Genomic DNA, 26,119 nt, shown 5'->3' on the forward strand with positions numbered 1-26,119 from the left:
ATATAGTGCCCATTCCTCTGAGGGCTTTGCAACACTATCCTCTTCTGATTTAACTCTTTATTGCCTTCCCAAGCAAGACAGCCTCTCAGGAGCTCTGCCCTAGGCCTCCTCTCCCCCCACCCCTTCCACTTCTAGTCTCGGTTACCATCACTGTGCTGGTGTTTCACAGCTTCCTCTACTCTAGAGAATAAGAAGAAAGCAAGACAAGCCAGACTGAGTGGTACCAAGTTCCGGAGAAATTTGGGGGGGGGGGGTAACTGAAGAAGGTGCATTGGAATTGGTCTTAAAATGTAAACAGAGCCATGAAAGGCGGACATTGTCTCAGAATGGATCCCCTGGGCAAAGATTCAGATATGAAACGGGAAAGGGTGTGAGTCAAACAGCGGCTTTAGCAAAAATGGAACTGGAGTATTGTGGGGAATGATACAGGGTACTGAAGTGAAAAGATAAATGGGACATAGGAGTTCCCAAAAACTAGTTTAAAAAGTCAGTACTGGTGGGTCCTGGAAGAGTAAGACTAAATCTGACAAAGGAGTGGAGACAGGGTTGACCCATTAAAAGGATATTGTAATCACTGAGAGAAAAATATTACAATAACCTGAGTTTTAGTGACCATGGAATGGAAAGGGGGAAATTAAAGAATTACTGAAGAAAGAGAAGTAAGAGACACAGGGTCTAATTCATATGGTGAAAAAAAGTAGAAATGCTGAGCTTAGGAGGGTAAAATGAGCAAGGATTCTATAGCTAGAAACAGGGAAGTCAAAACAATGATCTGGTCTGATGAACAGGAGAAAGCTCTTACACTGAGTATGTCTTTCCTTCCTGGGGTATGCATGCTTCTTGTTTCTCATACAGCCTTTCAACTCATGAAGGCTGGAATGGAGCCATCTCCTGCCTCCACAGCATCAATAGAGGTGTGAAAGAAAAGGGATCAATGAGTTCCATTTTGGACAACAAAGATGCGACTTTGAACACAGTGTGCTTATTATGAGTCAAAGAAGACTTGGAACCCGTGCTGGTGGCTCAAGCCTGTAATCCTGTCTACTCAGGAGGCTGCGATCTGTGGAGATCACAACCAGTCTGGGCATGAAAGTTTAGCAAACTCTTATTTCCAACTAGCTACCAAAAAGCCACAAGTGGAGTTGTAGTTCAAGTGGTAGAGTGCCAAGCTTGAGTGGAAAAAGCCAAGAATAAGCACAAGGCCCTGAGTTCAATCCCCAGAACTGATGGAAGGGAGGGAGGGAGGGAGGGAGGGAGGGAGGGAGGGAGGGAGGGAGGGAGGGAGGGAGGGAGGGAGGGAAGGGAAGACATCAAGTAGAATGATGTATCTGTTGCTGCAGGTACTATGGTGCTATAGATGAAAAGGGAAGGCTGTTGTACATGTTGCAGGTGCTGGTGTCCACCTGTGAGCTACGGTGTCTTGTGAATGATGGTCTCCCTTTGTTTCTGGCTTTTCCCCGCACACACAGCATGCAGATGGATCACTTGAAACATTTTCCATTTTCCAATTCTGGCCACACTAGCATTCCAGGTGTTTGTTCCTTGAACATACACAAAATTCTCAGCTCAGGGCCTTTGCATGGCTGTCCCTTGTAGCTTTATACCTTTTCCTGTTTCCTGTGTGGCTTTATCTCATGCTCCATTCAGATATCTGTTTAGAGCCTCCAGCTTGAAGAAATATTTCCTTGCCACTCAGCTATGTCTCTACCTCATGTTGCAGGCTGGGACAAGTCACATGTAGTTTCAGTTAAGAGTCTCAGTTCCTTTATTTGCTACCTATCAGCAGTCACATCTTAGTAACATCCTACATGTAGTTCACTGTGACTTCCTACCTCTATATCTGTACCTCCTCCTGCTCCTTTGAAGACCACTTTCAGTCTCCATTATCTGGGGAGATATTTGACTCGATATTCTCAACACTGTATGTTTCCCTCTCTCAGAATACAAATCTCAATGCAGTAGGGTCATTTTCTTCATCCTCTGTCTCACTGAAAGGAAAGGCTAGTTTTTGTTTGTTTTAACTTCCATATCTCCATTGCCCCACAGAGTATCTGACCAACGTAAGTCTGGAGTGTTTGTTGGGTGAATGAATGTGTTTGAAAACCAGAGATTGGAGTGCAGCAAACCCTGTACAGTTGAATGAAGTAACATCAGCAAAGAAGAGGAACCATTATGCTTGTCTTTAGGGAAACAGCCAGAGGGGAGATTTTCATCAAGCCTGCTCTGTTCTAAAACAAGGCCTCAGAGTATATCATCAGGATTCTTTCCATCAGAAATATAGATGATAATACCAACTAGGGGTGTGGGAGGGGGGAGGGGGAGGGGGGAGGATGTAGGAAGAGTCTGGGAATTCTCAGTCCTTTGTCTTCCTGCCCCACAGACAGTGATGAGTGGTTAGAAACAGCATGGAATAGATACTGTGGAGTAAGATGTGTTGTGAAGGTTGATAAAGCTCCTGACACCACTCTGGCCTTTTACAAGGGTCTGTCTACACAGTCACTTTTGGGTTTGAAACAACAATTCAAATCAAGTTTAATATCCTACCTTGATTTAGAGCAGGACAATATCAAATTTTAAAAAGGTGAAGTCTAGTGAATTCTAAAGTTTGGTTTTTTTTTTAGTTCTCACCAGGTATCTCTTAATGATAGAGTTTCGGTGAATTAATTAAGCTGAAAGGGATAAGACTGAAGGGACAGAAGAGGAGGGCTCTTTGTTGATGTTTTCTCTTACTGCCAGGGACAACAGAGTTCTACCTTCTCTCTTCCTCTCCTGAGAATGCTGAATGTCCCTGCTAATGAAGTCCAGTCAAAGGTCCCCTCTTCCCCAAGAGGCCTCCAGGAGACCTGAACATTTGTGTGAAAGCAGAGCAACACGCAGGTGTAGGTGTTTCAGTGTGCAAGCCTCACCCCCTCCATCAAAGGAGAAAGAAACACTTGACAAAGTAAAATCCTGCCTATCAGCCTTGGTACAACAGGCACAGGCCTACAAAAGCTGTGTGGTAATTAAATCAGCTAAACCAGCAGGAGACCACAGTCAGGCATGTTGAACACCTCCTTCCTTAGGAGGTGCTCTGGGATTTCCATCTCCAATATGCGAGGCTTTCCCAAGGTGGGGGAAAGGCGGGTTACCAGTGCCTTTACCTGTTCCAGAAGATGGAGGGGTGACAGACCCTGGGCTGTCATCTTCAGGCTCTGAGACAGTGACCGTAGGGACTGTGTCAGGACTTGGTTTCAGGCAGAGATCTTGCTTCTCGGGGCTCTTTTCTTGGATGGCAGCGACAGAAGGTTCGATCTCCGTCAGTGTGATCTTGATGGGGGCGCTGACCAGGGGAGCACTGTGCAGATCCGCAGAGAGATCAGCTAGGTAAGGAGCAAAGGTAGAGTCTTCGAACAAGTGGTCCTTGACAATTCTGCCCTCCACAGGAGCTGGTTTGTCAGGTTCCCGAACCCCTACTGGTTTTGTGGAGACATCACTGTCCTTGTTTTTAAAATCCAAGTCCTTATCTCCGGGCTCAGGCTGACACTGCTCCTGACACTTCACCTCCTCTGGCCTGGCGATGTCAATGTACTTATAGGCTTCTGCTTTCATCTGGTCCAAGGGTTCCTCTAGGATCTTGTTCACTTCAGTGGACTCTGCAGGAGTCATCTCTATTCCAGAATCAGAACTCAACAAGCCACGAGGCTCCATCCCAGGCACATCTGGTAAGGGGGGTCGAGGTGACCCCACCTCCTCAGGGCTCTCCGAACTGGTGATGTGGCCATTTTCCTTCTGAAAACTTCCGGTGAAATATGTAGCATCCTCATGGGGTGAGTAACGGATGTCAGAAATCAGAGACGTGTAACACGCTCCTTCTCCGTCTTTGGGTGTCATTATGAGAGAGTGATCCAGGGCACTGGACACAGCCGCCACACCTGTCAATTAAAATGGTAGCACACTGTGAGCAGGCACCTCACGGCAGACCTCCCTCCTTCCTGACCCACCCACCCAACCTGCCTAAGGAGGACTGGGAGCACCAGCATGCTGAATGTCTCTGTTTACCTCACAGTCCATGGCTCTGATATTTTGCATGGGCCACACTCACCAGCATGGGGCAGACTCACCAGATCACACATGATGCCAGGCCCAGACACTCTGGGGACAGACCCAAGGGGACAAGGAAACTGATTTTTGACACATACTACCTCAACACAGAGGGTCTTAACTCAGTGTTATTTAAAAAGAAACTTTTGCATCAACAGTCTTATTGGCCATTGAAGCAGAGGTAGACATGTAGATAAATCCAGGTTTGTCAATACAGAATGTAATGGGCTGGAAGAAGGGCTGCTTCTGGAAGCTCACACAGCTGATAAATCCCTCAAGAGATTCTGTAGTCAGTCCTTTTACTCTTAGAGTCCTCATTCCTTTGGATGTAGTCCATTCATTTTCCCTTTTAAGGTCTTCAGAAAAAGGGGCTCCTAGTTTTGAGCATCACTCAAAAGGTATCAGCTCAATGGCATGCTCTCCTATTTCCCTCACTTTCTCCTTCATTCTCTCCTCTAAGGCCAATTATTTGTCTTTCAGAAATATCCTAACTATCCCACTGGTGCTAAGGGCAAAACAGGTTTATAAGCTTTAGTTTACAGCATGTTTTCACCTTGTCTTTATTCCAGCTCCTGGGCACAAAAGCATTAATTGTGAGCAGAAAAGGAAAACCCTGTTTTATTTTTCTTGGTCATACAATACTGCCAAAAAAGAAGAACACTAATATTTACTGAGAATTTACTGTTTGCTAAGCAGTGAGATTTTTACCTAATCCTTACAGCAGTTTTACAAATCAAGCCTCACACTCTTATTGCTTATGTATCTATATACAAACACATTCTACAGTCACACACACACACAAACACACACACACACACATACACACACACACACACACACACACACACACACACACACACAAAGTATCCACAATAAAAACTCTGGACACACCCAAAGAACAGATCAACTTCTATAAAAATAATCAAAGCAGTAGTTGTAATATAATATAAATAACTAACATTTGAATATTTATTATTCTACATATAATGAGTCATTTATTCATTGGTGCAATCCTAAAGGGTGGGTACTATTATTGGGTTCATTTTATAGATGAGAAAACTAAGGGGAAAGAGGCTGGATAACTTCCAAGATTTTACCAGCAATAAGTAGTGGAGCCAGGATTCAAATCTAAATATCCTACAAGCCAGAAGCCTCTCCTAATGTTCTTTGCACCTCCTTAAGTTTATAAAGATGTTTTTCCCAAGTAATTTTGCCTTAGCATTAATACAAATAAATAACTTTCATCTTTACTTAGCTTTTTTTCTATTTTCTGGCTATGGGGAATAGAAAAGCACAAAGCCCTTCTGGTGCTCTCCTTTTCTAGTGCTTGGCACTGGCTGTTTTTCTTTTGGGAATTATCCCTTCAGACAACTCCACAGCCAGCTTCCTTATCTCCAGGTCTTTACTTCAAATGTGAGCTTTGTAAGGATGAAGACCCTGACTACTTTGCCTCAAATTTCAACCTGCTCTTTCCTCTCTACCTTCTGGGAACCCATTTCCTTGTACTCTTTTGCATTTTTCCCTTATAACTTATCTTCTTCTAATGTATTGTAACAATGAGCTCATTTTTATTACTTGTTGCCTTTTCTTCATAGGCATATTCTACAAAAGTAGAAATCTCTGACTGTTTTGCTCATTAAGGTAACTTACCAAAAAAGCAAGTTCTGACCCCAATAAATATTTACAAAATTAAAGGAAATAATTATGAAGCTCAGAATTGAGCATAAGTATCAGGATTATGCAGGTTGGCAGATTTCCTCAAATTGCTAATGAGACTTCATTTATCAAATGGCCTGATTTATGATTCTGTGCATTTAAGTGAAATTTCTGTGCATTTCCATTGCAAATACCAGCTGCACTTGCAAGGTAGACCAAAATAAAACTATAATACTATTTTTTTTTGCCAGTCCTGGGCTTGAGCTCAGGGCCTGAGCACTGTCCTTGGACAAAAGCTAGAGCTCTACCACTTGAGCCTCAGCACCACTTCCAGCTTTTTTCTATGTATGTGGTACCAAGGAATCGAACCCGGGTCTTCATGCATGCTAGGCAAGCACTTTAACCACTAGGTCAAACTCCCGGCTCCAACTATAATGCTATTATTCCTATATAGGCCATATTGGCTAAGCAAACATATTCCACCAAGAAAATTATTAAATTTAAGTCAATTAGTGCATATACATTTTTATTTTAAAGGTTTTTTTGGGCTTCTAACATTACAGGAGTTTAGCCTGCTGGCACACCTCACTAGAGCCAAGGAAATCAATCTCAGATATTTCACTATAAATATTTAGATCCTGAGATTTTTCTACCAGAGTTTGTTGTTGTTGTTTGGGTGTATTTATCTTTACAGTGACTTGCTCATGTTATTAATGAGTTGTCCCCCAGAAAGTAAGGAGGGATGTCTGTCCAGGATAGGAGTGGTCTGCAGGAATAAGATGGGAAAGGACTGATACACTACAGAAGACGCCATCGCTTCCAGACCTGTGTCACAGGCAGCATCATTAGCCAGTACTCAATGCTTTCATGGCAAGGGCTACAGTTGGGCTCCTGGAATTATCACCTCTATCTGTGATGAACTATCTCCCCAGCCCACTCCCTCCGGCCCACAGAGTTATCATCCTACATACAAGTGTGCCTCACTCAGCATCCAGTCCCAGGCCTCTGCCTTGCTTCTCTGGATAATCCTTAATCTCTGCAGCCTGGCACCTCACACAGTGTGACTGACTCCATATCCCTCCCAGCAGTCTCCATTGTTCCCCACTCACTCCCCAGATCAGTCTTTCACAGACTCACACTTGATTGGCCAACATGTCTAGCCTTGCCTTCCACTCTTCTATTTAAACATTAAATTCTATTTCTTATAAACTACTTGTCACTAACATTTTATCCTAATTTCTACATCCAAATCTCTGTCTTTCCACCTCAAGCCATTAGTGATAAGAAGCTTTAAATGCTACTCCATCTATGACAAATTTGCTAACTGATTTACTTCATCAGGGTTGCTATAACAACCACATGTACAATAAAGTATAGCTTAGAAGCAACAGAAATTTATTCTTGAGTTTGGAACTTCCAGCATGCTAGTAGAATCAGTGTTGGTGAATACCTGCTTGCTAGCTAGCTGTCATTTTGCTGCAACTTCACAAGGTAGGAGGAATGAGGGATCCTGTGGGGATCTTTATATGGGCATTCATCCTCAGGACCTAATCATTTGCAGAGGTCTTTACCTCCAAATAACATCATTTCAGTTAAGATTTCAACATAAAAAATTTTGGAGGAGGAGCCAGGAGTGGTAGAATGCTTGCTTAGCATGCACGAAGACCCAGGTTCGATTCCTGGGTACCACATACATAGAAAAAAGCCAGAAGTGGTGCTGTGGTTCAAGTGGTGGAGCTCTAGCCTTGAGAAGGCCCAAGGACAGTGCTCATACCCTAAGCCCAAGACCAGGACTGGCAAAAAAAAAAAGAGTATAGGGTCCTTTAAGCCAGGCGTGGTGGCTCATGCCTGTAATCCTAGCTACTCAGGAGGCTGAGATATGAGGATCAAGGTTTAAAGCTAGCCCAGGCACAAAAGAACCTGAGGCTCTTATCTAGAAAGCGGGAAGTGGGGTTTGGTTCAAGGGTAGGATGGTAGCCTTGAGCTGAAGAGCTCAGGGACCATGCCCAGACTGAGTTCAAGCCCCCCATGACCCACAAAAAGAATTTTTTAGAGGAACACATAATTTCAACCCATAATAATAACCAAACTTCTCCCTAGGCTTCTCCATCCTCATTCTTATATCACTGAATTCATACCATTCATGTGACATCTGTGACATTTGACTTACATATGTGCATATCATCTCATACTTATCTGTCAGCCCCTGGAGTCTGAGGCTTATGACTCCTATACTATATTGTACATAGTAGGCATTCAATATAAAATGGGCAACCCACTCAATTGATTAACGGCATATTCTTTAGAACTACAGAGAACAAAGTAAAAATGATTAGTGCAAGACACAAAGTGTGCTTTTTACCTTGGCATGTGAACAATGGAGTAAGAATGTTATTAAGCAAGGCATTTGGGAACAACAATGCTCTGATCCTGGCATACATTCAGGGAGAAGGCAGTATCTCTCAAGGTAAGAACCACCATTTTATGGGAAGGTGGGAACACAGAAAGTCCCTTTCACCTTCCCATAATTTTTATATTGATTGGCATAAAAAAATAATCTGACCAAATTTCTTCTTCCTACCCTGAAAAAAAAGGAATTTGTGTAATTTTCCCTGAAAATAGGGGATTCCCAGATATATGGTAACAACTGAAGACACAGAATCCAGACTGTGTCTACATTATTTGAGAAAATATGAAAGTAGACTCAGAACTAGGGAGAACGCTTACCCTTGCAATTCTTATCCTGCCAACTTTGCTTAAAGAGCCCAGCATGAAACTAGAAGGAGCTCTTTGCCACACTGCCAATTCAGCTAGCTAAGGGAAGAGGCCCCAAGCCACTTGAGGAACTCCAGCCAATCAGAATCTTAAAGGACATGGTCTTGACTGCCAACACAGAAATATCAACATCCCAAAGTATCAAAATCTCTACAGTCCCCGTGCCCCAAAATCGAAAAATGACAGACTCAAAGATTAAAAATACCAACTACTGAAATTCTCAAAACCAAATCTCTGAACCATAATTCCTATTGAATAAAAAAACTATTTGGAAGAAATTAGAAGCTGAATTCTAGGGAAGTAATTAGTGCTCTTCTACACACTGGTCACCCTAGCTACTCAGGAGGCTGAGCTCTGAGGATCATGGCTCAAAGCCAGCCCAGGCAGGAAACCCCATGAGACTATCTCCCAATCACCACCAAAAAGCCACACTGTTGGATCCTGTTATGTGATGCCTAGAAATTTAATATTGTATTATCTTGAATGACTGTGAAGGAGTTTCCAGAAGATATTATTGCATGTTTCAGTTGACTAGGTGGAGAAGACCCATTTCCAATGTGAATGCTACAAAGACAGCCAGGCCATAAACAGAAAAGAAAAACTTTCCACAAAAGAAGACTTCAAAGTAGAGCTAATGACTGCAAAAGTGGGCTAGTTCTTATAAACTATCTCCCTGTGATTACCATACCTATCCCTGTAATGCACCTTTTCATACTTTGAATTCGTTTTTGTTTTGCCAGCCCTGAGGCTTGAACTCAGGGCCTGAGCACTGTCCTTGGGCTTTCCCAAGGCTAGAGCTCTACCACTTGAGCCACAGCACCACTTCTATGTATGTAGTACCAAGGAATTAACCCGGGTCTTCGTGTATGCCAGGCAAGCACTCTACCACAAGGCCAAACTCGCAAACCCCTATACTTTGAATTCTCTTTTGGGTTTTGTTTGAGGTTCTTTCTAGTGTTTCTTTTTTTAAAGTTTTTCCCCCATTATTTTGAATTGGTAGGATACTTTTTTTAAGTTCATTATACCGTGTATTTCAAATTTGCATCATTTCCGATAGTGGGCATATAAATTATGCAAAGCAATTTCATGAGTTTTAATTCATTTATGCAGTTATTTTTCAAATTCAGTGTAATAAAATGCACTATCACAAAGCCGGCTCTGTGTGTAAAGTCTGTGCATGTATATGTATACACACACATATATATATACACACACATATATATATACACACACATATATATATACACACATATATATATACACACACACACACACACATATATATATATATATATGATTGAAACTGCCTCTGTAAAGACAAGCCCCTTTTATACAGCTCAATACCAGAAAGATACAATTTGTTGCTATCTCAGCACTGTGGCAGGATGCTGCATGTGAATGGCAACACACGGAAGTTTTTGATGAATCTCATGTAAAGACCCAGGTTATCTGGTCACAGCTTTCCAAACAATGACAGTTACAAACCTAAGTGCACACAATTCCCAATAGAGTGTTCTACATCTACATATTTTGTGTTTTGACTATTTACAAATACAACTTGTCTACCCATATTTGTTATATCTTCATAACAATTGTTAATAGACCTATTCTTGCCTGATTTATTACATGAAGTGGGCTATGAAGTGCTCTATCCAGTTTTTATATGGAATGTAAATAAATCACTTTTAAAAACTATAATTAAGGGCTGGGAATGTAGGGTAGTAGTAGAGTGCTTGCATAGCATGCATGAAGCTCTGGGTTTGATTCCATAGTACCACATAAACAGAAAACAAACAAACTGGAAGTAACAGTGTGGCTCCTGTGGTAGAGTGCTAGCCTTGAAGCAAAAGAAGCTCAGGGACAGTGTCCAGGTCCTGAGTTCAAGTCCCAGGACTGGAAAAAACAACCAAACAAACAAATTATAAATAACCAAGTGCCAGTGGCTCACACCTGTAATCCTAGCTACTCAGGAGGCTGAGATCTGAGGATCATGGTTCAAAGCCAGCCCAGGCATGAAAACTCATGAGACTATCTCCTGTTAACCATCAAAAAGCCAGAAGTGGTGCTGTGGCTGAAGTAGCAGAGGGCTGGCCTTGAGCAAAATAGCTCAGGAACAACACCCACATCCTGAATTCAGGCCCCAGAACTATCACACACTGAGAAAGGAGAAGAAGGAGGACGAGGAGGAGGAGAAGGAGGAGAAGGAGGAGGAGGAGGGGGGAGAGGGTGAGGGGGAGGGGGAAGAAGAAGGAAGGTAGGCAGATAAGTAACTCCAAAATTATATTTTGGTGATTTTTAGCTTTCTCAGTTTTAGACTTTAAGAATCTTGATCTTTTGGGGTTTCAATATTTGGATTATGGTAATTGGAAATGTCTTTGGGTGTTATGGCCAAAACTAGTGCAAATAGCACATTATTCTTTCAATGTTGTTTCACCCATTCTAAGTGAGATCAGGTTAAAAATCATAAAACACTTGAAAATGTGGTCATTCCCCATTTTCGTATATCAAAATAAATACCCTGAAATATTTTCAGATTCAAAATGACTGAAATTTGAAAATCTATATGCATTACATGGAGCCCATCAGAGCTCTTATAGAAAGAAAGGCTTTGCAGTAAATTACGCAAGAGCAGAGTCCTGTGGGGAAGGTTGGGACTGAGAAGCAGAGCTGAGCCTTGAGACTCAGAGAAGCCAATTAATCCTTGTCAGAGCTTCCTGCAGAGCTGCAGATGTGGGAGCCCAGGCAGATTGCACAAGCAGCTGCCCCAGGAAGGTTCCAATATTGTGATGCTGTTAAATACAAATCCACTAAGAAAAAAGATGCTCCCTTATCTAGTCTAGAGATTACACGGGCATATCAAAGGATTCTTCTGAACATTTCTTTCCCATTCTCCTCAGCAACTTCTTGGGACATCTAGAAGCCTGATTTTACCAAGGTAGATATATGTCAAGAGGCAGGAATAGCCAGGTGAAGATGGCTCATACTTTAATCCTAGCTACTCAGGCTAGGATCTGAGAATCCAAGCTCAAAGCCAGCTTGGGCAGACAAATTCTTGAAACTCTTTATCTCCAGCTGACCACCAACAAACTAGAAGCGGAGTGGTGGCTCAAGTGGTAGAATGACAGCCTTGAGCAGAACAGCTAAGGGACATGCGCGCGCACACTCATACACCCAACACACACACACACACACACACACACACACACACAGAAATCAAGTGTGGGCCACAAATACCAGCTCAGAAGATAATACCAGCTGAGAAGATGGCTGTACAGGGAGGCAGAGCAAAAGCAGTTATGGGAATACATTTAAAACATTTCAGGAACACACTTAGGACACAGGTAGAAAAATCTATGGTTACATAGTGAAAATCTTTGGTAGTCAAACCCTAAGTAGAAGAAAGATTAAAATGAACAGAAACTATAATCACTATTCACCCAAATTGATGGAATCAGCTTTCATATCCACTAATGTCAAAAATCAGAAATGGGATCATGAGGCAGACAAATGTAGTAATTTCATAAAGGAGAGGGATTTTGTTCATCCTATTCTATTTTATTTTTACTTTTCTGGCAGCAATGAGTACTGGCATGACAAAGATGACTTGCTAAAGATGGCTTATTTTTCCCAAGGAAAGCTCAATCTTAAAATCCCATTTCTCAATGCTGACTCATCTGCACAGAATGGAACTCATTGAAATGGGCAACCTATTGCTTAGGCATTTTTTTTTCTGGCACTGCTACTATCAGTTTAGAGGGCCTGAGCCAGTTGGTCTTCTAGGGTATCAGTTTACCCATCTTTAAAGTGGGAGGGAGGATAATAGTATCTATTTTATTGGCTTAAAGAAGATAATACACTTACTTATAGTATATCCTCCATTAACGAGAGCTGTTCATTATCCTCGCTCTGGCCAATAGAACACTAGTCATTTAAAGTACATTATCAGCTGAACTTTAGTTTGTTTCCTTATCTCTGGTGACATGCTGTCATTCCATTATCATATCCTTCTTGGACTAGAAGGAGTTTAGTGTAGCTGACCCATACCTGTGTTACTTTCTGAGGTCTGCCCCAGAGAGCAAGGCTAGAGCAACCTACCTCCATGCATAAGTGATATCATTACACACTATCTAGTGATGTACTGCTTTAAGATTGAAAAGCTGAAGATTATAAATACAATGGGCAGGAAATGAATGAGAAAGTTCAGTGCCCATGGGTATGGATCAGCTGCTTTCTATCTTGTGAATAGAGCTCACGGTCATTCTTAGGGTTGAGATGAGGCGCCTATGGCTGTCAAGGGCTCTTCCATAACTAGTGCGGTACCTCTTCCTGCTACAAAATGGAAATGATGAATGTCAGAAAAAAAAGTCTAATTATACCACAGTTCATCTGGCACAGAGGTAGAAATGCTCTGTTAGAGAAACATCTGGCTTATCCTTCCTCTTGATATGATAAAACAAAACAACAACAAAAAGATCAAGTATTGTTTAAGTCTAGGCAATAACAGCTATAAAGGAAGAGAGAAACATGCATGAACTGAAGACTAAAGAGCCACAGCGAGCAGACATGAATCTACACTCACCTTCCTGGACTCCTTTGTCTAGGCTGTCCTGGGGATGGATGGGCATCAGGCTGAAGTATTTTACCACTCATGGTTTCCCAGTGATAGGCAATCAGCGGGCTTAGAGTAAGCAGGCTGCCACACAGGTGACAAAAGAGACCTCCATGAGGGATGATCTGCCAGCGACACTCGGGGGCCTATATATCATCTAGAAAACCTTCTCCTGAATTAATTGTCCTGTAGTTTACCCTGACAAATGGGTGCAGACACACATAGGCACACCCATTCTTTGCCAGTTTCATCCAGGTCACGAGTGAACTCAAGTAAAAAATAAAAATTAAAAACAAACCTGCATTCCTTCTTTCACCAAAGATCTTAAGCCAAAGCAGATGGCATACTTTAAGAATATGAGGAACTACTCTTTCTCTCCCCAACTCACTGCTTTATTTAACGTGTGTCTGCAAGACGAATAGATTTCGCTTTGGGAATGCAAAATTCATGTTTAATAAAAAATGATTTTGTAAGAGGTTTTTATTTTTTTTTATTTCTCCTCTTACAAAGAGCTGGGGTTTGTACTGCACAGGAAGATTTCACTTCAGTAAAAACTTCCATGAGAGGAAAACCGGGGTCTAGCAGGTAAACTATGCACTAGGTCTCTGAGGGTTCTCAGTGTACCTGGGGCAGGGGAGGCCTGCAGAGCTACTTCCCTAGCTAGACCTTTGTTCTTTGATTGAGATTATCATGAGCTTGCTATGTCTCCTTTGGCTTCCAGCCTCACCTTCTCATACTCTGTACCATCTACATTCACTGGACACAACCATCTTCCCATTCCCCATGTCACCATGACCAAGGGATATCTTTCCCTATCCTGTGGCTTGGAGTGCAGGATCCTCAGTGTCCTAGACTGTCCTCATGACTCTATTTATTTACTTAATCATATAAAACCATATTTATCTAAATGAACTCCAGGAAAAGGAAAAAAATGTTTTGTTCGTTGTTGTTGTTGTTGTTTTCTTTTTGTCTTGTTTATCTGTATTTGGAAGGGTAAGTGGGATACACAGAAATGGAGGGACACAGGGTGAACAAATGCAGCAGTGGTACTCACTAAACCTATGGTGGAAAGAACTATACAACTTACTGGTGAGACGGGAGAGAAAAACTGGGAAAGAGTGAGGGAAGGGGTGACATCGTTCAAAAAGAAATGTCCTCACTATTTGCCTTATGTAACTGTAACCACTTATATACCTTTATAATAACAATTACAAATAAAAATAAGTCTATTACAAAACCATTGTTTGTAACTGAATGCTAGACACTCCTAGCGGAAGTGGCAGTGGCTCTGAATCAGTAGCAGCATTTGTCAGAAAACCCCAATAGGATGAGAGGCCCATATGGCATATCATTTATCCTAATTCATCCTTCTGTTTAGATATGGCATTATCAGAAAAAATAGAGAAAGACTAGAAGCGTTCTTTGAGATGTCTAATGCAATCTCTTCCCAAGTCCAGGATTTCATTTACAAGATTTAGGGCCAGCAACTCCCAACCTTAATTTGAAGATCACCACTGATGGCTCATCTAGAGTGTTGTAGTTAGAGGTGTAGGCCATAAGGCCAGCTCTGAATACTGAATCAGGCATTTACTAGTTATTTGCCATTGAGCAGACTACTCAATAGATTTGGATATCATTTTGAAAATGTAATCACTTTGAAATGTTTCATAGAATACTATGAAAACAAAACAAGAGACAGTACTAAGAATCATTCACGTCTGGCCAGGCATCTGTGGCTTATACTTATATTCCTAGCTACTCAGAAGCTGAGAGCAGAGGATCATGGTTCAAAGACAGCCCAGGAAGGAAAGCCTATGAGACTCTTACGTCCAATAAACTACGCCACCCCCCCCCCCCCCGCAAGTCAGAAGCAGAGTTGTGGCTCAAGTGGTGTCCTTGAAGGAAAAAAGGTCAAGGATAGCACTCAAGCCCTAGAACCAGCATAAAAGAAAAGAAAAGACTTATGTCATCATGTCTGATACATATTAAAAGCTCATTATTTTCGAGTTGAATTTCAATATCTTATGTTATTGCTTCTAGATCTGAGTCCAAGTTTTGTCTTTACTGTTAATTAGTAGAAAAGATCTACTAATTGGAAACCTCAAGAAATAATTAGGAAATAATACAGTGTATATAAAGAGACTAATCTCCCTAATAAAGAGCTATTAGAAAAAGACAATCAACTTAGAAAGCAATGTAAATTATCTAGAACACACAAACAATGCAAATTTAAAAACCCCTCATATGGTATTTCACAGGCAATACACTCTTCGATGGAAAACAGGCATTGTCACACTGGGAGTGCAATATGGTGTCATCCCCACAGGGGGCATTTTGGCAATTCCTGTCCAAATAGCTAATGCATTTGCTTTGAGAAGCAGCAACCTTATTTATAGGAATTATTCTACAGGCACACCTGCACACAGAGTAAGACTAAGTTGAAAGTAAAAGTAAGTTGCTCATTACAGCACAGCTTGAAATGATAAAAATTGGAAATTAACTGGAACGTTCATCATCAAGGCACTATGCATTTCTACACAGACTACTGTGTGGGTGTAAGGAAGAGTGAAGCCATCTCCATGTGCTCATAATAGAAAGCTCTCCAGATAAGTACAAAGTGAAAGAGTAAGGTATAGAATACATGTACAGAGACAGAAATATGATTACAGATACACTACTAGGATATGTAAATTAAGGTACACAAAAAGAGAATAAGAATCTTTGCAATTTGTTGTATTTGTATGAAGAACTACTGGGAGAGTATGCACAAAAAATCCTATTATCCATGGGGAGTTAGGTAAAAGAGAGAGTAACAGAAATGTAAAGGACATATTTCATTGATTTTTAGATAAACAAATATATGCATTACTCTGCAGAATTTGATTTCATTTAAAAGCAAATAAAATTTGGCATGCCAGTGACCCATTAAGCTATCAGAAGGTAGAGATGTGAGGGTCTTGGTTTGAAGTTAACCCAAGTAAAAAAGTATTCAAAACTCCATCTCCAACTAAGCAACAACAAACCAGGTTGTAGGTGTGTTTCAAATGGTAGAGCACCAACTATAAGCAAGAAAGCTGAACAAGAACATAAGCCACAGTTATACCACCAACAAAAGGGCAAAGAAAGAAAGAAATGAACTGGAATACCAGCAGAAATGTAGGGGCTGTGAGAATGCTCAGCATCATTCCGTAGACCCTCAAAGCATCTGAGGACAGGCATGTCCTTGTTGGAGTTCTCATGGCTGACGTTAGACCTTCTCCCTTCTCTTTGTTTTCCTTAACCTGTGAGCTCCTAATTCACACTGACTGTGTTTGTGCTTCACTCTTCCCCTGGTTCTAAACCTTCTCTTTCCCCAGCAAGTAGGTTTTCTTAAGTAACCACAGAAATGTAGCCATGGATATATTCCCAGACAGGGCACACTGTTCACACCCAGGAAATATATTCTAGCTGTCATATTTCCCCTAAGCTCTGACCTGCACAAGATTATATGCTGCAAATCATATGGAGGCAATGTGAGATAATTTCTCCTTCAGTTTTGAGTCCTGTGGTTTTGTTCACCTTTTTTTAAAAAAACCTATCATCCTGCAGTAAATAGTTCATGGGTAATAATGCTGTTGTCTTTAAATGACTATGATTTCAAAATACTCATTCACTACACTGGATATACTGCATCCGTCTGAAAAACTTTAAAGTCAGAGAAGACTTTTCATATTGTCTAAAATCTTCATTTATTATTTGGAGCAGATTGAAATCATCTTCAGAAAGTGGATTTTTCTCAATCTGGAATAACTCACAGCACTAAATTGTAGCTATAGTTAAAAGTCTCTGATTAAAATGTGCTTTTTTTTTTGGTCTGTCATGTCATGGGACTTGAACTCTGAGCCTGGGCATTGCCCCTGAGCTCTTCAGCTCAAGAGTACCACCCTACCCCTTGAGCCACAGCACCACTTCCACTTTTCTGGTAGTTAATTGGAGATGAGGGTCTCGTGGACTTTAGTGCCCGGGCTGGCTTTAGAATGTGTTTTTATAAAGGAAACTCTGTGGCCACATAGTCCATACCATGTCTTAACAAAAATAAAAACAAAACAATCAATAACCAAAAGAAAAGTGGCCTGGGGACTGGGAGTTTGGCCTAGCAGTAGAGTGCTTACCTAGCATCCAAAAAGACCAGGGTTCGATTCTTCGGTACCACAGACATAGAAAAAAGCCAGAAGTAGTGCTGTAGCTCAAGAGGTAGAGCTCTACCCTTGACAGAAAAACCCAAAGACAGTGCTCAGGTCCTGAGCCCAAGCCCAGAACTGGCCAAAGGAAAAAAGAAAAGAAAAGAGGAGAAAAGTGGCCTTCTTCCAGTGGACCCAGAGCTGTCTCCGAGGCCTCCATCCTCTAATGGTTTCTTTTACTTCATGCCAGTTGTGAGATTGAAAATGGGTATGCTTTCTAAGGTGCATATAGGACAAAAATGAGGATGACAACAGAAATGATGCTGTCAGAAAGATGATGTGACATGCATGATGTGGTATGTAGTGTATTAAGGCCTGCTGTGCTATGGCTAACACGATAGATACATAGAATTATAGTATGAGCAGCAGAGGACATGCATGTGTTGCATGTCCTATCTGGATTCTGATCCTTTTTTTTTTTTTTTGGTTGGTTGGTTGGTTATAGTGCTTGAATTCAGGGACTGGGAGTTAGTCTCTGATCTTTTTTGCTCAAGGCTAGTGCTCTGCCACTTTTAGCCACAGCTCCACTTCCAGTTTTTGAATGGTTAATTGAAGAGTCTTACAGAGACTTTTCTGCCCAGGCTGGCTTCAAACCACAATCTTAGATCTCAGTCTTCTGAGTCTAAACTAGGATTTCAGGTGTGAGCCACCAGCAGCTGGCTTGGGGTATGATCCACAAGTCACTAAACTCTCGGGAAACCCTTTGGTCTCTGCTTCATCAAAAGAAGTTAACAACAGGTAGTATTTTCAATACCTGCTTACTATGTGCTCATGGAGACAATTAAATGGATTACCTCATTTCATCTTTAAATAGCTTATGGAAAATATTTTTCAGATCACTTCCATCTTGTGTATGAAGAAACTAGAGCTTAGAGGGGTTAAGGAACTTTCTGTCAGATATACAGACAGACATGGCAGAACAACACTTGTAATTAGATTGCCCTGACTCAAAAACTGGTGCTACCAATTGTGTTCTTAGGAATCACCATGAAGATTAAAGGAGCCCGCCTGGCTTGTGGCAAGCTTCTTAAAAGCAAAGCTAAACATCTTTGAATTCAGAGTCACACACTAGCTAATAGGCAGCAAAAAAGAAAGAAATCATCTCATCACATCAGTGTCCATTTCTCTTAAAAACCATGAAGTAGTTATGATAAGAAAGTATGTGTTTGGGACTTACATTCGTCTGGAGGTACATCAAAGTGGATTCCCAAATCTCACATGCTGAGTACCTTTTTGAAGTATCTGAGCAAGGAGATTGCTGTTATTTTAAAATGTAATCATCATTAGCTAACCACTTTACCTTTATGTAGTGAGTGCTCTCTTCTTCCAATTTTCAAAATCTCACATGTTCTGCTAGTCCTGAAATACAACTAATATATTTATTTTGGGTTTTGGTTATTCCTGTTTCAAGACTAACCTCATGCTATGGATGGATGACAAGCATGGCACAAGCTATCACAGAAGTGGAATTTAGGATGCATCTTTCATTCTAACACACACACACACACACACACACACACACATACACATACACGTTTACATATCTACATGCACTCAACATCAAAATATATACGAGGTTGTTCAGATCTATAATCCTAGCTACTCAAGAGGTTGAGAACTGAGAATCATTGTTCAGAGCCAGCACAGGCAGACAAATCTGAGAGATTCTTACCTCTAACGAGCAAAAACAGAAATGTAGAGGTATGACTCAAGTAGTAAAGTGGCAGCTGTGAATGAAAAGGCCTGGAGAGAGTGCAAGGATGTGAATTCAAGCCACAGTACATACATGCATATGCACATGTACACATACATACATACACACATTCATTCATGCAGGACATGGGTTGGAGATGTAGCTTGGTAACAGTGTTTGCCTAGGATAGGCAAGACCCTTGGTACAATCCCAGTTCAATCCCTGATACGGCAAAAAATTAAAACATATGTTTATATAGTTAGTGTACATTATGTAAAAAATGATACCACATAACTTGAGGATAGGAACAGGATGGGAAAAATGGGAGAAAACAATGGAATGAGTGATAGTGATTAAGAAGCATTATATTCATATCCTGCCATATGCAATTGTGATCTCTTGTACAACTACTAAAGAATAATTTTTAAAATCTTAAAATTCAGGAGTTATACTCAATAAATATATATATATATGTTGAAAATTTATTCTACTTGGTATATAGAAAATAGGCCGTAGGGTAAGCCATGTTCAACAAGGAAGAGATGAGAAAAATTAATGCCCTTTGCTACCATCATGATCCTACAGTCTATGACAGGACAATAACTCAACCACTGATGTGCCAGGCTTTGGAGTATTGATCCAAGATGTTCTTGGTGCTGAGACAAGATACCACCTCAACATTTCTTTTCTTTCATTTTCTTTTCTTTTGTTACCATGAAGGAAAGGGGCAGTATGTTACTAGTGGTCTAGGTCAAAACCATGAATAAACAAAAGGCTACTTTACTTATTTGTTCTGTAAGGTTTCATAAGACATAAGCAGAAGGCAAAACCAAATGTGTCCTGGAGAGGATCCAGCAATGAATTATGATGCAAATAATTCGATATAAGCACTAAATTCTCATGGTTTACAAAAACCTCCTTAAAAATCTGTGGAACATTATCATCCATGTCTGACATGTGGTGTCCTCCAGTCCTAAAAATTGTGTTTCAGCCTACTGAAGAATGGAATGAGCAGATTGGGCCATAAACAGAAGTTAATTCCATGTAAGTGACTGTTAAAAATGTAATTTGGTAAACAACTAATTGCAATTTAATCTGTTCCTCAACACAAAATAGTTTTCAAAATACTTCTTGATGAAACAGTTGGAAAGACAGCAGAGAATCAATTCTTTTTCTAATTGTCAAGAAACAGGCCAAAGCGGACATATAACTTCTTTTTTGGCCATTTTTATCCCAAATTCACATTTAATATTCAACATGCTATTTTTTTGTTTATATGGAAGTTGGTCAAGTAAATGTACTTCTAGTTGGAGAAAAAAGAAATAGAATAAGCACTATCCAGTTGACTGTCAGCTACTGATCATTGTTGGATGACCTCAGAGAAATCAGATTGCTTTGTTTTTTTGTTTTGTTTTGTTTTTTGTTTTTGCCAGTCCTGGGCTTGAGCTCAGGGCCTGAGCACTGTCCTTGGACTTTCTCAAGGCTAGAGCTCTACCACTTGAGCCTCAGCACCACTTCCAGCTTTTTTCTATGTATGTGGTACTGAGGAATCGAACCCGGGTCTTCATGCATGCTAGGCAAGCACTTTAACCACTAGGCCAAACTCCCGGCCCCTGCTTTGTTTTTTTTTAATGATACTGTTTGAGGACATTTTAAACTGAAACTATTTCAGATTTATTTTCTTAATTGCAAAATAATATCCCCACTATTGTTTCCTAAGGCACTTTAATTCTATTTATGAATCTTACTTTTCCTGACTAGAAAAAATAGAACTTAACACTTTTGCTGAGTACTTGCAATAGGCAGTCATGCCAGCAAGTATATAAATAAGAATTCTAAAGAAGATACTTAGTAATACCTTAAGAGAAAGGAAGATAAGTCTAACCTAATAATTAGATAACAATCTTGATAGCTTTCTATGTTTTAGGTTTAACTTTATTCATCCAATTTATCAGTAGGCCTTGAGTTCATTACAACTGTGTCCTCAGTATACTGGGGAGTAGGGAGGGGGAGAGGTTTGCATTTCTGGAGATAGAGCAGTGAATGAGATAAATACTTTCTGGGTCAATCAAGGATGGAAACAAACAACAAACAAAAAGACAACTGTAAAGAAATGTCTGGCTGGAGGGATCACTACTTAACTGTTGGTGGGAATACAAACTCGTTCAACCACTATGGAAAGCAGTATGGCAGTTCCTCAAAAGACTAAACATAGAGCTCCCCTATGACCCAGCAATTCCACTACTCGGCATTTACCCAATCGTCCAAAAACAAGGGCATACTAAATCCACTAGCACAACAATGTTCATTGCAGCACTATTTACCATAGCAAAGATATGGAACCAACCCAGATGCCCCACAGTTGGTGAGTGGATCAACAACATGTGGTATTTATACACAATGGAATTCTATGCTGCTGTCAGAAAGAATGGCATTGCCCCATTTGTAAGGAAATGGAAAGACTTAGAAAAAATCATATTAAGTGAAGTAAGCCAGACTCAAAGGAACATAGGCTCAATGGTTTCCCTCATTTGTCATAATCAGTAGAAACAATGGGCTTTCCTAGAAGAGATTTACAATAGAACAAAACCTAGATACAAAAGGCCATATAGTATGAGGCTAAATGAAAGGACCTCCAGGATATAGAAACAAAAGCCATATCATGAGTGATTGTTGTCCTTAATGTATTATGTTATCTCTCATCTCTTTTGCTGTCCCTTGGTTATCTCATATTGTTACAGCATTTCACCTTGTTATCTGATATACTGGATATATATTTATTTGGTTATTTGAAATAGGATAGGGAAGGGGGAAAATCAAGATAAGGGGTGGGGGTGGGGGGAGGGAAATGGGGACCAAGACATGAGAAAGGGTACCAATGTTAGTGAAGTAATGCACCTTCTATCTGGTGAATATAATGTAACCTTTCTATTAATTACAATAAAAATATAAAAAAAGAAAGAAAGGTCTGGCTAAGACTGCTAATTGAACCCTGGTGCCAGTACCTCCCATCCCACTCCCATCAAGGAATTTAAGCATATGGCCAATTAACTTTGAACATGCCCCACCTTTCCCTAGATATGGACCTGTGACTGAGACATGAACAGAAGTGATGTGTGCTGCTTCTGGATGAAATCCTTGGAGAAGTAACTGTTGTCTTTCCCAAGAGCTAGATTATGAAGATGGTCTCGTTCCACTAGCTCTAACAATGCAAATGAAGGTGAGGCCTGAGGTGGTGTTGGTCATGAGAACAAAAGAAACTGGATCCCTGGATGACCTCATGTAGACCTTTAACCTGGATATATATCTACCTCTGGACCCATACATCAGTAAGTTCTAACTTGGTTGAACCACTCTAGTGTTACATTTCTTGCTTAGCCTGTAACCTAACTAATACAGTAGTTAGTTACCAACTATAAGTGCTGAGAAAGAATAGAATGGTTATCAGTAAGAAGGGGTGAATTGCTTAAGATATCCATGTCTCTTAACGAGGTGCAATTTAACCTAAGTTGCAAAGACTGAGAAGAGGCAATAGACATCTTTTTTATATTAAAGAATTAATTAACACTGATTTTTACATCATATTTCAAATGACGTGTTTAACAAACAAGTATTCAAGAAGGGAATCTCTATATACAATCACTGGCACTTAGATTTTAGAACATAATTAAAATTAGGCTGATGGTTTGTATGTCATAGATACATAATAATCTATGTAATAAAACATGTCTATCGAGTCATAAGTTTTTTTTATATTTTTTATTGTATTTAATAAAAGGGTTACATGATATTTGCCAGATAGAAGGTGCATTAATTCACATACATTGATACCCTTCCACATGTCTTGGTCTCCATTACCCTCCCCCCACTCCCCTCTTGGTTTTCCCCCCTTCCCTGTTCAATTTCAAGTAACCAAATACAAATGTATCCAATATATCAGATAACAAAGTGAGATACTGTGACAATATGAGATAATAAAGGAACAGCAAAAGAGATGAGAGATAACATAGCACCTTAAGGACAGCAATCATTCGTTATATGGCTTTTCTTTCAATATCCTAGAGGTCCATTCAATTAGCTTCATACTATATGGCCTTATGTATCAAGTTTTTATAAACACAACTACATAGACATAAAAACTTATGACTCAAGATTTGCAATAGAGCAAAAACTTGAGTCATAAGTTTTTATGTCTATGTAGTTGTGTTTGTATTTCTAGTACCATGTCCATAGCATTGAGTGTGCAACTTTTGAGTCCTCACTCTTGTACTGTTTGAATGAAATACCCATATATTAAGGATACCATGTGCCTTTTGTTCCTTTGGTCTTGACTTGTCTCATTTGCTCTAGATTCATCCACTTCCCTGCAAATACCATTACTTTATCTTGTCTGTTGGTTATGCAGAATTCCATTTTGTGTGTGTGTGTGTGTGTGTGTGTGTGTGTGCTCGCGCGCGCGCGTGTGTGTGTGTGTATATATATATATATATATATATATATATATACCACATTTTCTGTATCCATTCATCTGCAGTTGGGCATCTGGATTGTTTCCATTGCCTGGCTATTATGAATAGTGCAGAGATAAACATGGGTGAGCAGGTACAATAGACATCTTTTAAACAGCAGACATTGTTAGCATTTTCACTTTATAGATAATGTAAATGATGTAGGTGAACATTATTCTGTATTCTAGGATAATCAATTATCTGTCTTTACACAAGAAGTACTCATTGCTCATATTGTGAGTCTCTAGATAAACTGGGATGAGTTAGTCCTGTTATGTAGCTAAAGATTTTGAGACTTGCTTGTTGAAGTCTAAAGCAATTGCTCTTGACCATTATGTTACACTACTTGATTTTCTTTAAAGTTCATTACTGTAAAGAAGGAAAGCTCTCTCCTGGGTACCTATAAACATTAAATGAAAATATTGATAGTCAGAGCCTTGTCTACAAGGTCAAGTTCTTCCATACTGCAATCTCTGTCAGGGTGTTTCCCAAAACACAATCAGCATATGTACATTGAGGAGATGCTTTTTGATTTGGCGCTTGGGTGAAGTCAGCAGGCATTTCTGAGGCTTAGAGCATTTGCAGTATAATAGGATTGCAAAAATGAATAAATGCACTATTAAGCTTCCTTAGAAATGAAATACATTTTTAATAGATGCTTTCTCCAGCTTTGCCTTTAGCATTCCAGGGTGATTGATGAGAGCTGGGCTAGGGACCCTGAAGGGCTGAGCCTTTGCTTCTTGCAGAAGGGTCCCAGCCATGGAAGAAGCTGACAGAGAGAACACTAATGCAGTATTAGTAAGATCTGCCACACAAAACCTGTCTGGCAGTTAAGAGTAAACTTAAATAGAAATGAGATTTAAAAGAGCTATTTCTTTTTTCCTTTTCAACATACGTCTACACGATTCCTGACAACATTTAAGGTCAAGGCTGTGCTTGACTGGTTCACCAGAAAAGCCACATAGATTTACCGATGGTCACAGAGCCCATCTATAAAAGGCACTGCCTTAACATACACTCATAACTCCAAGGTGAGTAAGAGCCAGCCTGTGCTCTCCAGGAGTTCACAGCACATAGGGACAGCTGCCATGTCAAGCATGAACAGAAGATACAGGACATGGGAAGTGCTGTGGGGAAGCAGGAGAAAGACAGAAAGGCACACTGGGGTGTCCCACGGAGGAGCTGGTGTTTCTATAGGTGGACACAGTGCTAAGAGGAGAAGACAGGAACTCTCCTACACCCAACACACACACAATCGGGAGTAAGAAATGCCTTGGGAAAGTCTGACTTTTATGAAAAAAAAGGTCTGTATAAGGTCATTGGTGCAACATATGAGAATATAATTAAATAAATATACAAGCAAAAAATAAAAATATAGAACTTGTGAGTTCTTTCTCAGAATTCATCCTTTATTGGGCATCAATGGATCACACCTGTCAGGAAGCTAAGATCTAAGGATCCCAGTTCAAAGCCAATCCAGGAAGGTAAGGCCAATGGATTCTTAACTCCAGTTAACCAGCAAAAATCCTGAAGTAGAGCTATGGCTTAAGTTGTAGAGTACCATTGAGTAAAAAAGCTGGGGACAGCATGTAGGCTCTGAGTCAATTCCCAGTACTGGCAGAGAGAGAGAAAGAGAAAGAGAAAGAGAAAGAGAGAAAGGGAGAGAGAGAGAGAGAGAGAGACAGACAGACAGACAGACAGACAGAGACACAGAGAGACAGAGACAGAGAGAGAGAGAGAGAGAGAGAGAGAGAGAGAGAGAGAGAGAGAGAGAGAGAGAGAGAGAGAGACTGAGACTCACCAGTTATCAGGAAACTTAATGCTATAGTTAAGTTGTATGTGTGTATATATATATGCTACATGTGTATGCATGCTTGTATATATATGTACATATATCTGCAGTGCTTATTTTCATAATCTAGCACTTCATTAAGATTAATATTGATTAGATCAACCTTGGGTATTCAAGAATGAAAATGAAAACAACATTTCCAACCAGGCTCATTTTTCTGAAAGCCTTGCCTAGCTCAATGATTTAGTCTAAAATTTACCTAATAACTTGTCTTTCCTTCCTATAATGAAGTTATCCACCACCAATGTAATCTGTAGGTTGAACCACCTCTCTAAGAGCCATGATGGATTTGTGATTGCCCATTGGCCTCCTCATTCCTTACATGCCATTTTCATCCCATATTTGAAAAAACAGTTGGGTTAGAGAAGGGACCACTTGTGGGTATAAATGGGTTGAGAAAGAATGAGCAAGCCCATCTAGCTTTTCACAAGGAATGCAAGTGTTGCTTCTTTTTTTCAGTGGTGGGGCCTGAACTCTGGGCTGAGGTGCTGTACCTGAGCTCCTCAGCTTAAGACTAGCTCTCGACCACTTTGAGCCACAGTTCCACTTCTGGTAGTGAATTGGAGGTAAGAGTTTCATGGGATGGCTTTGAACTGCAATCCTCAGATCTCAGGCTCTTAGGTAGCTAGGATTATATATGTGAACCACTGGCACCTAGCCAGGCATTGGTTTTTAAGATTTGCACCTTAACGTTTACAAAATCCAAATCCAAACGAATCTTTGAGC

At 40.4% G+C, this 26,119-nt stretch overlaps 1 protein-coding gene across 1 annotated transcript in view; it reads right to left on the bottom strand.

The window, feature by feature from the left end:
• The window catches only part of Rtn1 (reticulon 1), a 184,961-nt gene that overhangs the window by 84,845 nt on the left and 73,997 nt on the right, over nucleotides 1–26,119 (bottom strand). Inside the window, exon 2 of the mRNA XM_090344210.1 lies at nucleotides 3,141–3,911. Coding sequence (XP_090200336.1) covers nucleotides 3,141–3,911 — 771 coding nt within the window. The remainder of the gene's footprint in view (nucleotides 1–3,140; nucleotides 3,912–26,119) is intronic.

The sequence above is a fragment of the Megascapheus bottae genome, chromosome 14, assembly GCF_031878675.1.
Source record: "Megascapheus bottae isolate mThoBot1 chromosome 14, mThoBot2.hap1, whole genome shotgun sequence".
NCBI classification, from domain to species: Eukaryota; Metazoa; Chordata; class Mammalia; order Rodentia; family Geomyidae; genus Megascapheus; species Megascapheus bottae.